The sequence below is a fragment of the Pyxicephalus adspersus genome, chromosome 5, assembly GCF_032062135.1.
Source record: "Pyxicephalus adspersus chromosome 5, UCB_Pads_2.0, whole genome shotgun sequence".
NCBI lineage: Eukaryota > Metazoa > Chordata > Amphibia > Anura > Pyxicephalidae > Pyxicephalus > Pyxicephalus adspersus.
In genome coordinates this window covers 12,594,871-12,609,548 of record NC_092862.1, presented here as the reverse complement: position 1 = coordinate 12,609,548, position 14,678 = coordinate 12,594,871, and the positions used below count along the sequence as shown (strand labels likewise).

General features: G+C 37.4%; 1 protein-coding gene across 1 annotated transcript in view; it reads right to left on the bottom strand.

Annotated features, from left to right (window-relative positions):
• Window positions 1-3,194: 3,194 nt before the first annotated feature.
• Window positions 3,195-14,678, bottom strand: part of ATAD2 (ATPase family AAA domain containing 2) — a gene marked incomplete at its 5' end in the record, with an annotated part of 26,910 nt that continues 15,426 nt past the window's right edge. The window contains 10 exon segments of the mRNA XM_072410671.1: window positions 3,195-8,239; window positions 8,503-8,631; window positions 8,921-9,054; window positions 9,879-10,208; window positions 11,470-11,622; window positions 12,214-12,336; window positions 12,911-13,070; window positions 13,523-13,719; window positions 13,796-13,931; window positions 14,180-14,365. Coding sequence (XP_072266772.1) covers window positions 8,207-8,239; window positions 8,503-8,631; window positions 8,921-9,054; window positions 9,879-10,208; window positions 11,470-11,622; window positions 12,214-12,336; window positions 12,911-13,070; window positions 13,523-13,719; window positions 13,796-13,931; window positions 14,180-14,365 — 1,581 coding nt within the window.

Genomic DNA, 14,678 nt, shown 5'->3' with positions numbered 1-14,678 from the left:
ATAATGCAGGGCAACACACATAACATGCAATGCCATGTTACAGCGCCTTTTATTTCCAGTTTTGAATGGCACCCCAACACATCTACATTGTACTATGCGGGGGGGAAAAAAGTCACCTTATGTTAGATTTAAACTAAAGTCACTTCTTTTTTATGGCTTAGTTGTTGTGCATGTCCTACTCATTCATTTCACAGGGCTGCCTTAACGCAAAGCTTAATGCATCACTTAGATCTAATTAAGCCCTGAATTTACCTTTTTTCTGTCTTTATTACATTTATATTCCAATACTTACATTTTCCTAATGCATATTCCACAACCTTTCAATAGGAAAAGCAGTAGTGAGAGAAAAACAACAACTGCTAATGCTGCGCTCCTTCTAAAAAGGAGACGCCAGCACATTCAGACAACAATGGTAGCCTCTGTCTAACTATTAGTAGCATCCGTGCTTGTTTCTTTAAGAATACATCCATGCCCTGTGATTATATGCAATCCATAACTTTTGAATTATCCTTCAATATTCAAATAAATACCAAAACCAAATCTTCCAGGACCTGTGCTTTTGCCGTTTTATTATTAGAAATAGGCAGCTCTGATATTCATTTTGATTCAGCCTCTAACGTGGGAAACAAAAATCTGCATCCTTTGCTAAAGGCGCAGGCTGCCTCATCTGATGTTATAACTAAAATTACACATGATCAGGAAGACATTTGGATCGCTGCCTTTTCATTTTCTAGCAGCAATTGATCTCGCGCTGTTAGTTGTGTGGCATCTGATAACAGATTATTACAGTAATTGGGAAATGTTTCCATTGTACAGAACGTCTTTTATAAAAAGCTGCATTTATTATATGGTGAACAGATGGAGATTTTGCAAACCATTGTTTTAAAAAATTAGATTGCAATGGTGAATGAATCTACAAATTGTTTTGTCTGAATAGAGCAGGCAAGATGGGGGCATGAAGGAGAACTATGGCTCCAATAAAGAAGAGTGCTGCTGCAAAAGTACATCCAAGTTTAAAATTTTCTTCTAATTCACCTGCAAACTCCACAAATACCTAAATGAGCGCACCAGTAAAGTCCAGCTTCTAGTGAATTGGTGACAACTATGCAGCGCTGATCCTGAATTCAGAGCAGAGTTGTGTCTGCATTTTGCACAATGACCAATCTAAAAGGTTGTTTATCATACTTTGGAGAGAATTACTTTTACACCCTTTTGAATCAACAGTACAGGAAGTGAAAGCTATGGGAATGGGACTGAGGAAAAAAAAACACACATTCCCTACTCCAACTATAGTGAGAAAAAGTTATCCCTATTATTAACTTGTAAAAGGAGCCTAAGAGGTCCACCTGCTGGTTGGAAATAGTAAACATACAGATGTGCATATCCTTAATGCCCATGGCTACAATTCACGCTCTTTTCAGAATATTATTTGTAACCATCCTCTGCTATGGAGAGCTGAGACTACAGGTGTAACACCCACATTCATGATCCACAATGCAAGGAATGATGGAATTTGAAGTTTTTTTTATAAGCAAGAATTTACCACTAGCTAGACACTCTGCTGCCCTCTAGTGTTCAGCTGTAAATAGCAAAAACCATCAACAGTCTCTACACAGACTGACTGCATAAATAAACACTTTTTGTTAAACCTTTAACTTGTATCCCCTTTTCATAGAAGACCATGATTAACATTTAGATGTGTCAATGACATTGTCTGTTGCTTACAGTTAAAGGGCCATTATGTCACAGATATGGTTTGTTACAGTTTATGAATATTGTCAGTTTAGTTCAAAGAGTAAAAAAGATAACAGGCTTGCAAGTAAAATAATTGGTAACCCTACAGCATGCAGCTTGCTGTGAATGCATTTTTCCTGCATGTTTTTATTGTATGTAACAACGCAATAACAAAATAACTATGTATAATAAATTAAAAAAACTTAGCTGTAAAAATCAATTACAATTCCAAGTAGCCTCACCTGTGCTTACCTGACACCTTGGCAGACAGTCACAAAAAGAAAAGCTAGTAGAGACCTCAGATTAGGCGTGAAGATGTCTTCTAAATCCCACAACAAATAGGACAACGGTCAGTGCTTGACCATCACTTATTGATGATTATCCTTAACCAGCATTTCACCTTAGAGGGATGCCCTGTAAAGGGTGCACTGCTCTATGACCTCATGAAAAGTATACATATTTTGGTAAGACATTATTAATGTTAAAATAATATGTAGCCAAGGTCATTAGCTGCGTGAGACCTAATGTCTCCTTTTCCTACCTAGTTTTTCAGTGCAGTTATCTAGTATCTTTCAATGGCAATTTGCTTAAGGCCTGTGTTGCCAGGCCCCTGTCCATGTACAACTTTAGAATCATCTCAAATGCAGGCAGAAGGTACCTGAACCATTAGACTAGCGCGTCTCAAACCAGGGTTCCTCCAGAGGTTGCTGGGGGTTCTTCAAGAAATCAGCAACTTGTGCCTCTCAGGTCAGTTTAACTGATACAAACGCTTTTGTTTTTATACTGTGAGTTGGGGAAATAGTAAATACAGAAGGGGGTCAATCCCATGTTAGGGTCAAGAAACACTTCCTTAGGTTGTAGGCAACAGAGATCATGTTCCCAAGTTTGTTACGCTTCACTGACACTAGAAAGTTGCATGAATTCAAGACAATGCACATGCAATGCATAGCTGAGGGTTTCTTTTCCATTTGAGCTAAGCCTAAATTATTACACAGTATTTATATAGCACTGATATATTACACAGTGCTTTATAAAGTCCATAGTAATTTCACTAGCTGTCCTTCAGAGGCTCACAATCTAATGTCCCTACCATAGTTATTTGTCCTTAATACAGTCTAAGGACAATATAGGGGGAAGCCAATTAACCTAACTGCATGTTTTTAGGATTTGTGAGGAAATCCAAGCAAACACAGGGAGAACCTGCAAGTTCCATGCAGATAGTGTTCTGGCTGAGATTCGAACCTGGGACAGTAATAAAAATTTTTTTTTTCACCTTGTACTAAACACACAAGTTTCATGATATAGCAGCAGGCACCGATTGGAATTTACCATTTACTGGTCTGACCTCACCAGAGAAAATTCAAATAGACCAAAACTGTGGTTTCTACATTTTAAAACGTTAGCAATATTTCGGATACATCAGCAAAGATGCTTCTACTGACAAGACAAGTGTACACCACTGATAATCAGTTGCTTTAATGGAATTTCATGAAGAGCAACAGTGACTTTCAGGTAATAACCTTTAAAAATGTGTAACAGTAAACACAAAATAAAGACAGACATCTATAAAAAAATACAGATGCTTAAATACACTTCTAGGTTAAGCAGAAAACTGAAATTTCATTCCATCAAAACACACACTGCCAGCAGTACACAATCTGCTTATTTCTATGTATCTGAGCATCACAATCTTGTAATAGAGCTGTAGTAAATACTCTAAAAAAACAAATGTGAAAGTTTGACAGCGCTGATAAAAATTTAGATGATGATTTATATTCCAGTCTTTGAGGTAAAATTTCCAAATGGTCTTTAAAAAAAACACTCAGAATAAAAAAAACCTTTATATTTTATTTAGAATTTTAAAAACTATCCAGTAAGTGGATCTTATTTTATCATCATTTAGTTTTCTCATTTGGCTGCCCTGCTTTGTAAATAAATAGTTCCCGGGATATTCAGATATTAAACATTCCCACTCTGGTTCCTCTTACAATGACGTGCCTACCTGTGCTAAAGGCGTTACAGAAATATAAATTGGTGATCTGATATAAGGATATTTATAACCGATGTGTTCTGCAGCAATACTCATCAAACTGAAATACTGGTGCCAAAATATGAAAAAGGATATTAAGCACACTAAACAGAACTAAAATGAATATTCTCCCTGCGCAATGTGGGTTTCCTCCAAAAACATGCTGTTAGGTTAACTGGCTCCCCATCGCTTAGTGACCATACGGCTGCAATCTTCAAATCGACCATTTCCCCTACAGCAATTCTCCTATTTAAAACACCACCATTGAATACATTAGATCCCACCTTCCCTTTAAGGAACTTTTGTTCATGCTATCACGTAACCCATATGGTGACTAAGTGATAATGTTCCTAACATACCCATATCCCCTTAGAAAGCCGTATGGTGTAACGTGTTGGGAATTGTTGGGAATGTCAACCTAACCACTATCTATTGAACTAGGGATTCAATTTGTTTAGTCAAATGGTTCCCCACCCCATAAAACTATTGTATGTACCTATCACCAAATTGTTTTTGCTATACTAATCACCTTAATAATAAAAAAACTACTCACTGCCTAAAAAAACCCCAGCTTCTCCTCTTTTGTTGAATTTTGACTCCTCCAGAAGTTTTACTTGGTAAAATGTGGAAAAATAGGTAGCACCACCAAAGTGCAGCACATTACCACACAGTTAAAATATATGCACCAATATTTAATTATACGTAAAAAGCTCCTTAACCGTGTAATTTAGTTGAGATGGAAATCTTATTTGGAATGCGACATTTCCAATTAGCTCATTTTGGGTAATATCTGGTTAGCTTTTGGGTTTTCTTGCTTGATGACAACATATTTATAAACTTTGGAGTTTTTGAATACAGCTTGTTGGGACACAGTGCAGACATTTAATAGTGCTCATCAATCGTGGATTTGTAATTAATATTGGTAATTTTATCATAGATTGCTTATATTCATTTCATACAATATTAAGAATTCATATTTTAGCAGCAATATTTTTTTTTTTTAGTTTAGAGGATGAGGCAATTGCTGAAGAACTAAACAAATCCAGGTAAAAGAAAAGTCCTGAAGCTGAATGGACAATTACCTGGTCATTGTTTTTCCTACTATATATATGCACACCTTCTTCCGTTATATTACACAGAAAGCTAAAAAGATTTTTAATACCAAATTTAGAAGTAGATAAATACTAAACTGTATTGGTAAACAAAATTTTTAGTTTTAGATAGAATGGAGAAAAAAAAAGCCCTGGCTTTTATGACTGCCATCTGGGGTTCCATTTACTGTGACAGTGAGAATACTTTTTTACCTTTTCTATACAGAAAAACACAAGTTACCTTCTGTCACTTTTTTTCTGTAAAACGGGTTGTACCTACCATCAGCTGTTTTTTATTGCCAACTTTGCTGCAGGTATCCCTAACTTACTGTCTGGTAAAAAAAAAAAACACAGTAATAGTAAATAGTAATCTATATTGAAGGTGTAGAAAATAATAAAACCCCTACAGATTGTATAGTTGTTCTACTTTATCCAAAACAAAGTTTTGGCTTGACAGCCAACAAAACAAACCTACCGCAATAAGTATTTTAATATTTGCAAAAATAAGTTTTGCAATTATAAACCTCATGTCTGTATAATTGTCTCACGCTGGTCTGTGCAGGACCCCAGCGTTCTGTTCTATTTACAATATCTGCAATTTGCACTGTACTATGTAGAGATGGATGCCTGCAAACCAGGAATATGAAGACATCATTCTCACTCTGCATTCTATGACTGGCAACCTGGAAACATTTGGAATGGGCAGAGCATTATAAAATTCCTAGAGGAGCTAAACCAGTGGATTATATAAGTATAGTAAAAAAATTACATAAGGGTGCTGGCACTAAAAATATAGGATCTGATTTACTTCAAGCACAACTCCAGCAATTAATTAAAAATAATTTGCAGTGAATCTACCCATCACTGCAAGTATTAAACACTTGTGCAAGTTACTGTAAAAGTACTTATTCCAGCAGGCTTCCTCTTTTAATGGGACAGAACCCCTCAAGCTTTTCAGTGCTCTGTGGGCCAGGCACAGGCTCTGCAGTCTCCCATATGGCCCGGAGCCTCAAAAACAGCACACCAGGGGAGCAAGGGTTAAATACTTAAGACCTAAACAGGCATTTACCACTTGGGAAGGGGTAGCTACATTGCAAGGGTAGTTTTTAATTTTTGTTGGGATTTACAATTAAGTAAACAGCAGAAGGAAAGAAAAAAAATTTAAATCATTTACAAGTAAATAGAAAACCCTTTGGACATATTTAAATGTTTACTATAACACCCATTCCAAAAAAAAAAAAAAAAAATATATATATAATATGCCCACTACTCTTAGCCACCCCATGCGTTTCTAAACATCCAATATGGAAAGCAGTAAAAAATATATACAGTGGTACGTCAGTATAAGTCCAACTTGGCAAAAGACCTGTTTGGAAATTTGCTTGGTATACAGTAACCTTTGTTTGGAATAAGACTCGTGTGCTAGAACTTGTATGGGTCAGATAGAGTCATAACATCTCATGCTACCCTTGTTCACTTTCAATCAGAAAAAATTGTTTGGTATAAATCCAAGGATCTGGAACAGATCAAGGACTTATACCAAGGTACCACTGTATACTTAATATGCTTAAATATATATAAAGCAGCACAGTGTAAAGGTCAACCACTTCCTAAAATGTCAAATGTTTAAACCAGTGGCACTACTATAAAACACAAGTGTTCAACTTCTTTGAAAAATGTTCAATCAGCAAAATGGCCCAAATTTTTTAGATCAAAGTCCCAAATAGGTTTACTAGTAAATCTGGGCAATACACTCACCGATACGATGATACAATCTCTTTATACTTGTAAAACTGAAACACGCTGTTGAATGCAAACCTGCTATTGCTGAACCATACGCAAACCCAATTAGGCAAGTATAAAACATTGCCAACTTGCAAATAGATCCAATAAAAGATCTATTAAAAGTGTAAAATCCACCGCAGAATCCTATTTATTCCGCAGTCCCACCAACAAAGGGATTCTTTATTGTTCATCAAAGTTATAAATCTGAGCTTAAACTCAGCCTAGGTGGTGTTTGGTACCTACAAGATACAACATCAGAGTCAGTGCTCTCTATGGTATTTGTAAAGTATTTTATTGATATCCATTTTACCAGTCTGGAAATATTTTAATATGGTCTTATGTCACTTGGATTTTAAACCTGCTGGATGAAAACCCTTTTGTTGGTAGTGGATTTGTGATTTAACTGGAGATCAACATATCCAACAAGTCAAATTGGGAGTGCGAAATAATAGAGGACCCAGCAGTAAATTATACACTTTAAATTTAAGTTGGTATTAAGATTTTATACTTACCTGACTGAGCTTCAGTATGGTTCATCAATAGCGGGACTGCATTCAACAGAACGGTTTCATTGCACCAATAGAAAGGAACTGTATCATTGGGTCAGTGAGTGTAATGTCCATATTTAGTGGTCAACCTTTTTGGGACTTCGATATAGAAACTTGGGACATATAATGAATGAACATTTTTCAGTGAAGTTGAACACTGTTTTATACTAGCACCACCGATTTGAACATTGCCAATATCGAAAGCAGAATGGCGATCTAGAAGCAGACCGGTTACTTTATTTTGTCTTCATCTGAAGATTTATCTCTCTCATCGTACAGTATACAAACTTAAGAATTATTGTAAAGGCCTGTGCTAGCGATAAATGTCTCAACTACAAGGAAAGAAAAGGCAAAAGGTAATTCCTATCAAACATTTTGCATGTATGAGTGGAAAAAAATAGCACTAAGTGTCCTTAGATGCAAAGTACAGCTTTGCTTATGCCAAACACATATTAAACAAGGTACTTGTTTATTCCTCAGTGCTATGCAAGAAGTTTAAAGAAGGCCTCAGATGTGAGACACACAGGATGCTTACTGTAAAACTAAAAATATTCACAGCCTGGTTGTCATGCTCCTCTAATAGTTTAAATTTTTAGGGTCACTGTGCTACAAGAACACAAATCAAGTCTTCCAACTTTACTTACTGAAGACTGGTTTCGGGTCAATGGCTCAGAAAGCAACTCTGGTTCAACACTACCATAAATCAGCTCATGAAAATGTTAGTGGCTAGATGGAAGACTCCAGGTTTTAGCAGAAATCATAGGCGTTACTGTGGACAATTTAAAATTTGCGCTTTAGCTCTGCAAAACTTTCAGAATTGCTGGAGTGCAGAATTAGGATTTTCGTTTTAAGCACACACACAAGAAGGTAAAATATCAACTTAACTATATACAGTACAAGGTCATACTTTATGAAAATAGGCCCAATTTCATTCACATGTTACAGAATATATGTACAAATAAACATTGCATATATTAAAGAGAACATTAAGGCAAGTTAAAACTATTACAGTTGTCATCTCAGATCCTGAAGTTGGTAATTTGATCCAATTCCTAAAACAAAGAAGAAAAAAGTAAAAAGTTACAAGACTTCCTCTATGTGGCTTTAAGAACTTTCAGAAATAGTATACAGAGCCGCACACTTATTTTTATACAGCCAGGTAGAACGTTGTTCATACACCACTCCTAATCGCTGCCATTTGACGATTTGAGCAACAGGCGGATTAAAAAATAGTAAACAGGATAGTAAAAACAAACCACCCTAAATCCTACTGCTTGAACATGGACACCACAGCTCAGACAGTAAAATATCATACCTGTATCAACCGAGACTTGTCATAATCTTTACGATGTCTGTAAATACACTGGCTCAGCACAGCATATAATTTTTCCAACTGAACTATGTTATATCCGTTTGTTTTATTTACAGCTTTTTCCAGCAGTTCCTAAAATAAAAAACAAAAAATGTAAGGGTTCCTATGCTCAGTAGTTTCCAGCCCCTGCAGGTAGTTATGTTAGCCTACATATTTCTGACTAAATGTCAGGTGCCAGCATGGAAGTACACGAATCAGGTTACAGATGTGAAACATGTACACAGATCAGAAGTTATAACATCTATTTCTGCATGCTGTTGTGAGTCCTAATTACCAGCTAACAGATTTTCAGATAGGCATTAACGACAACCCTCAGATTTAGTACTTTTTTTAAAATAAGAAAAAAAATATTGAAAAATACCTTGAGCCTCTGGTGATCCACATGGAATGGTGGTACTGGCTCAGAAAGGACATCCATAATTTTATCCACGCTCATAAGATTCTGCTGTTCCACTTGCATTTGTCGTCCACGAGTCATTCTCAGAACACACACATCTAAGAGCAACGTTAAATTTAAACAATTAGAGTTTACTTTATCAACAGATCAGGTAAAGTAATAGAACCCTTACTAGAACTGCCCTATATGCGCACTGATCCACATGGAAGTTACAACTATCAGATTATCCGCCTACTGCTTTGATGTGAAAACATTAACCTAAGGCATTAATCAAATTAGCACCACAGAAACTGCAGTTTACCAGTGCATTTTGTCCCATAAACAAAAGATGTTTTCAGAGATCCGTCACTTTGTACAAACAAAATAATTTAAACTTTCTTTCAAAAAAAGTTTTGTAGTTTTTGATTTCTTGAAAAATAAATTAAGTTCTCAAATAGCTCTAAACCAGGGGTGCACACACTTTTTTGGCTTGCAAGCTACCTAAAATGGCCAAGTCACAATGATCTACCAACAATAAAAACTTGGACTTACATCTGTGCACGGTAGAGTTAATTTTGAAAAGCAGGGCTACGCGATCTACTTATGTTGCCCTTGTGATCTACCGGTTGATCACAATTCACCTGTTGGGCACCCCTGCTCTAAACAGAGGACGGCACATTTAAGACATGCAGTATGCCTGTGCATACTTGCACATTTTGGACAAGAAGATGCCTACCTTCAGCCATGCCACAAAAAAAAAAAAAATTACCAAATACTGTTGTATTACACACACCATCTTTCCCAACACTCAGCTCTCCTGCTAGCACTTTACATAAATGTCAGACCTTTAAAGGAGAGTCTGAGCACTATCTAAAAGAAATTTTACTTATGGGCAGAGATCCACTTTAGTCATAGCCAATAACAGTAACGTTTCTATACATACCACTTAATTCTTTATGGTCCCCATTTACTGTTGTTGATGGGACTTCATCTTGCTTCTTGCCAACCTCCACAGTCAGGTCCTTAGAGTTGGCACCTCCAATTATAGAATCTTCTGTTTCCTTATCTAGCCCACTGACATCCAGGTTAGAATTTTCGGCTTCCATTGAAGACTCATAGGTGAGTTCGGCTTCTGTCTGATCTAGGCTGAACTCCTTAGGATCTGCTTCACTCTCTGCCTCATTTTTGTCACTACGAACAGTTGATGCCGCTTTCTTCTTCTTAGAGCAACAGCCAAAACTCCAGCGACTTCGTCTTCTGCATCTTTTCTTTCCTGTGTTTTAAGGGGAAAATAGGTTTTTATTATGAACTGTCAAGTGTCTGGGGGAAACCCCAAAAGGCGTCAGCTTGAAAAACAGACAGCTGCAGTTCACGGACGACATCAATGATTTTTTTTTTTTTTATGACCAAGCAACCTTTTTAGAAGTATTTTTTTCAACTGCTTAGTAGAATTAGCAGGAGGTAGGCTTGTATTTTTCTTGTATTTCCAATACCACTCTCGTCCACAGAACAGCAATATGGCTATCATATTGAAAATATCAAATTCGCCAGCAAGGTCAGCAGGCTTAGTTTTTGGGTATCTAAAAGGGAAAGACAGAGCAGCTTCAGCATTCCCAAGTTAGAGGAATGCTAGAAACCATTAACCCAATCATGGGAGGTAGAAGCCTCTATGATTAAGAAACAAAAGTTGTCTAGTTTGTTGAACAAGGATGCCTAGTGATCCACAGCATGTTAACAGGTCCTGATCACCTCCTATTGTAGAAACCACTACCCTGGGTCCAGGCAAGACAAACTGAGGAAACCTGCCTTACAAATTGTCTATACCTCAAATTTATAACTGCCATTGATGATCCGACAATCTAAATCAAATTCCCCTTCTGAAACAACAAGCCTAGGAGCAATGGTAGACATACATCACTATCGTCAGATAGACTGACTAGATTCAGCAAGTCCTGCTGGTCAAGGATGAGGCGCTCGTGGCCGCCAAGATAGAAGGCTGGTAATAAATGGTTGAGCTGAAGCAAAGTCAGACATGACTGGGGTAAAAACTTCCTCAGGTGAGGGGGCAACACAACTGAACCAAGGTAAATACCAAAAAAAAAACTAGACCCCTAAACATTTGCGATTATGAGCTAGGACTGCAGGTCTTGCCCACCATGTCTAGACCCAGGACATTCAAGCTGGTTTAGACAACCGAGTCTCAAGTGCTGAAAAACAGATGAAGATGTGGTAGCCAATGGTGATTAGGTCAAAGTGGCTGTGTAGTAGGAACAAACTGTTTAAAATTCATACATTTATACTTTTCTGATTTTGTGTTTAGTTTTGATGATGCACTTTAAAATGATATACATCAGTGAAATTTACATCCAGATTTCCACATGCTAACACTACTGTTTACCTGTTTAAAACTTTTTAATCAGAATAAGCACTGCAGTAATATTTTGTAAACATAACTTCAGATGCTTCCTTATTGCTACCCAGATGAGTTTACAAGCATATATATCAAGTTTAAAGCAATGTTTGACTAAACTCACCTGTACTGGGTGTACTGGAAGCAACAGGAGCTGCAGTTCCAGTTACTTTTTCAGAGTGTAGTTTTTCCATGTCTGTTTTCTTTCCATCCTGTGTATTTGCAGTCTTAGGAAGCACATAATAATAAGAAGGTGCATACTTTGAAGTGGAGAAACCTGTGTTGTAGAAAACAAGAATGCTTATATTGTATGTTGCTTACTCATGTATCATTCTATATCCATGTTGCAATCTTTTGCAGTCAGTAAAATACTGTGTTCTCGCATGAAAAAGCAAACATTCTAATTTGTCAATGCAGAAGGCAGAGAGGGGGCCTTTCATGAGGAAGCGTGATAGCAAGGAAATAAGGCAAGTAAAAGTGCTATTTTCTCCCAGATTGTAAGCTCTTCAAGGCAGGGTCCTCTCCTCCTGTGTCACCGTCTGTATCTGTCTGTCATTTGCAACCTCTATTTAATGTACAGCGCTGTGTAATATGTTGGCTCTATATAAATCCAGTATAATAATAATAAATGTTAGCCCAGAGACAAACACATTTACCCCTTGCAGTGAGTGAGTACCTCCAATGCAAGGGTAGCAAACAGAGTGTGACAGTAAGTAAATGCTGGTCGCCTAATCCTGTATGCTGCGGCACCAGTAAGTCAGATGAACTGAAATGCACACTGTTGGAGTGGCAGGTTGAAAGCAGGTGCATGAAAAAGAACAGATTCAGTATGACCACTTATCTCAGGTACATTAAAGATTTGACTTACCCCTCTTTTTGCGAGATTCCTGAATTTCTTCACACAGCTTCTCAAATTCCTCATCAAGCTCTTGTTTAATCATTGCATAAACAGTGTCTTTAAGCGAGCATGCCCTGTGGCGGATCATGCGATCTGGGGGGATAAAAGTTAAATTGAGGCTTCCAGGCACACAACAAATTCAGCAGTATTAGCGAATTCGACTATAACTCTAGTGTCATATAGCTAGTATCAGTTTGATAGTGGGGGACTAAGAACTAGAACTCACATTGGTATGTATGCCTAGTTTTGCAAAAATAAGTATGCTTTCTATGGCATGGGCCTTATTGCATTCATATTTTGGTTAATCATGAACAAAGACCAAATTCAAACAAGAACATTGAGGGGGAAAAATGCAAGCAGAGGCTGACATTTCAGTGAAAGTCATTTCAAAATTGTTTAGGTTAGTAGTGGAACCACATTTATGTAGCACAGGAGTTTATGTACATTGAGATTATCTGCTCCTAAAGTTAATACAGAGTGAAACTTACATCCATATTTTCACACACATTTTTAATCAGAATAGGCACTGCAGTAATAATTTGTAAACATAACTTCAAATCCTTCCTTATTGCTACCCTGATGAGTTTACAAGCAGTGTAAAAGAAACAGACTTAAGTTTAGAGCACATATGAGAGGGTTGTTCAATTGCATCAAAAAGGTAACTTGCCTCCTGGGTCCTTGTCTGGATTGTACTCCAGGGCATTACTGCAGATAAGATCGATGTCCTTCAAGTATTCTTTTACCGTATGATACTTGTGCAGATCAATTTTGCTTATAACAGTTGAGAGGTCCATTGGCTGAGCAATAACAGTAACATAGTCAGGAACCTGCAAAATATGAAAAAGTTAAAAACCAGATTCTAAGCTAACAAATCTGAAGCTCCTCAAACTATACAAAGTCAATTTAAAAGTATTGTTCAAAACCCAAATTCACCGTCACTTTCCCACTACCCCTCTAAAGGACATTCCAGCAAACTGTGATTACCTTGATGCAATGTTACATCAGGCTTCTAATTCTTTGCAGGTACAGTTTCTGGTAGGACAGTACCAAATGATGCAGGCACGACCCCCAAAAGCACTATCCTTACATGTAGGATGTAAGCAGGCTCCTGGGAGTCAAGGCAGCAGGACAGCATGAACAAAGAGGGGTGGAGAGATTTGCCAAAACATACTCTTTAAAAAGGAGATCTAGTCATTTCCATACGGCCAAACAGTGCTTAGTTTACCCCTTCTTTAAATACTCAAAAACACAAGTTAAGTCGACAAATTATCCAGATTACCTCCTCAAGATCCACTGGCTTAGTAAAAGCCCTAAATCGTTTGTCAATAGCAATTCGGTGGGTGACGTCTCTCAAGAAAAGCCTTAGTTCACGAAGGGTATTTTCTTCTTGCTCTTCCAGTCGCTTTAGCTCCTCAGTAGTCAGTGGGCGAGGCTCGGGTGGTGGAGCCACTGGCAGCACCTCTAGAGCTTGAAGAACTGATTGAAAAACAATTTGTTAACATTTCTGATACATTTATCCACACCCCCACCACCATTTCAGGATAGGACTAACCTGCTTTTCTTTTGGAAGTTGGAGGTTTAGCAGCCTGGTTCAAAAGAAGATCTTCAAAGAAAGCTTTCCTGTCTTCCTTGTTTGGTAATTGAACATGGAAAACCTCCCCATAATCATCCACAAACAGCTCTTGTAACTACAGAAGAATTAAAAAAAAAAAAAAAATATATGAATTTTTGCTGACCTATATTTACAAGAAACCTAGCACATACATTAACACACTACCAGATGTTCTATTCCCACATCACTTTACTAAAAAGTAGTTTTCGTTTGTCCATGTTATCTTCCCATTACTATCCTATCAGAAAGTAAGAACAGACCAGAGTTCTAACATTCCTTCCCCTCCCGTCAAGTGTTTCCTTCATGCAAAAATAGAGTTATTACCTCTGGGTCTAGATTGTCATATTCCACTTCACATGTGGCCAAGAGAAGGATAGGAGAAAATGATGGTATACTTTTTATGAGAGTGAAAAATGTCGCTTTCAATGTGTTGCCAACAGTTTCCCACCATAGATGAATGTGTGGAATATACAGGATGCTAGGAACGGTCCGTCTCGCTTCACGGAAAAGCTGTACAAAAACCAAAAGGCAGAAGTTTTAGTGTCAAGCTCAAACCATTCCATTCAAGGGTTCTCTCCAACTTTACTTGGTTTTGATAACATGTATAGAGTGTAAATGTAACATACAATATTGCATTTCTCAGTATAGTATGCCTGAAAGAAAAAAAAACAGTCTTCACACACATGCCGGCAGGCACAAGAGACCAACAGCAAAATGACAGAATATCCTTTACAGGCAAAGAATCTGCACTTCTTGGTAATGAGTAATTTTCCCTCTAAACTCCACATGTCTCATTAATCTATTGGTTACCGTGTTTCCCCGA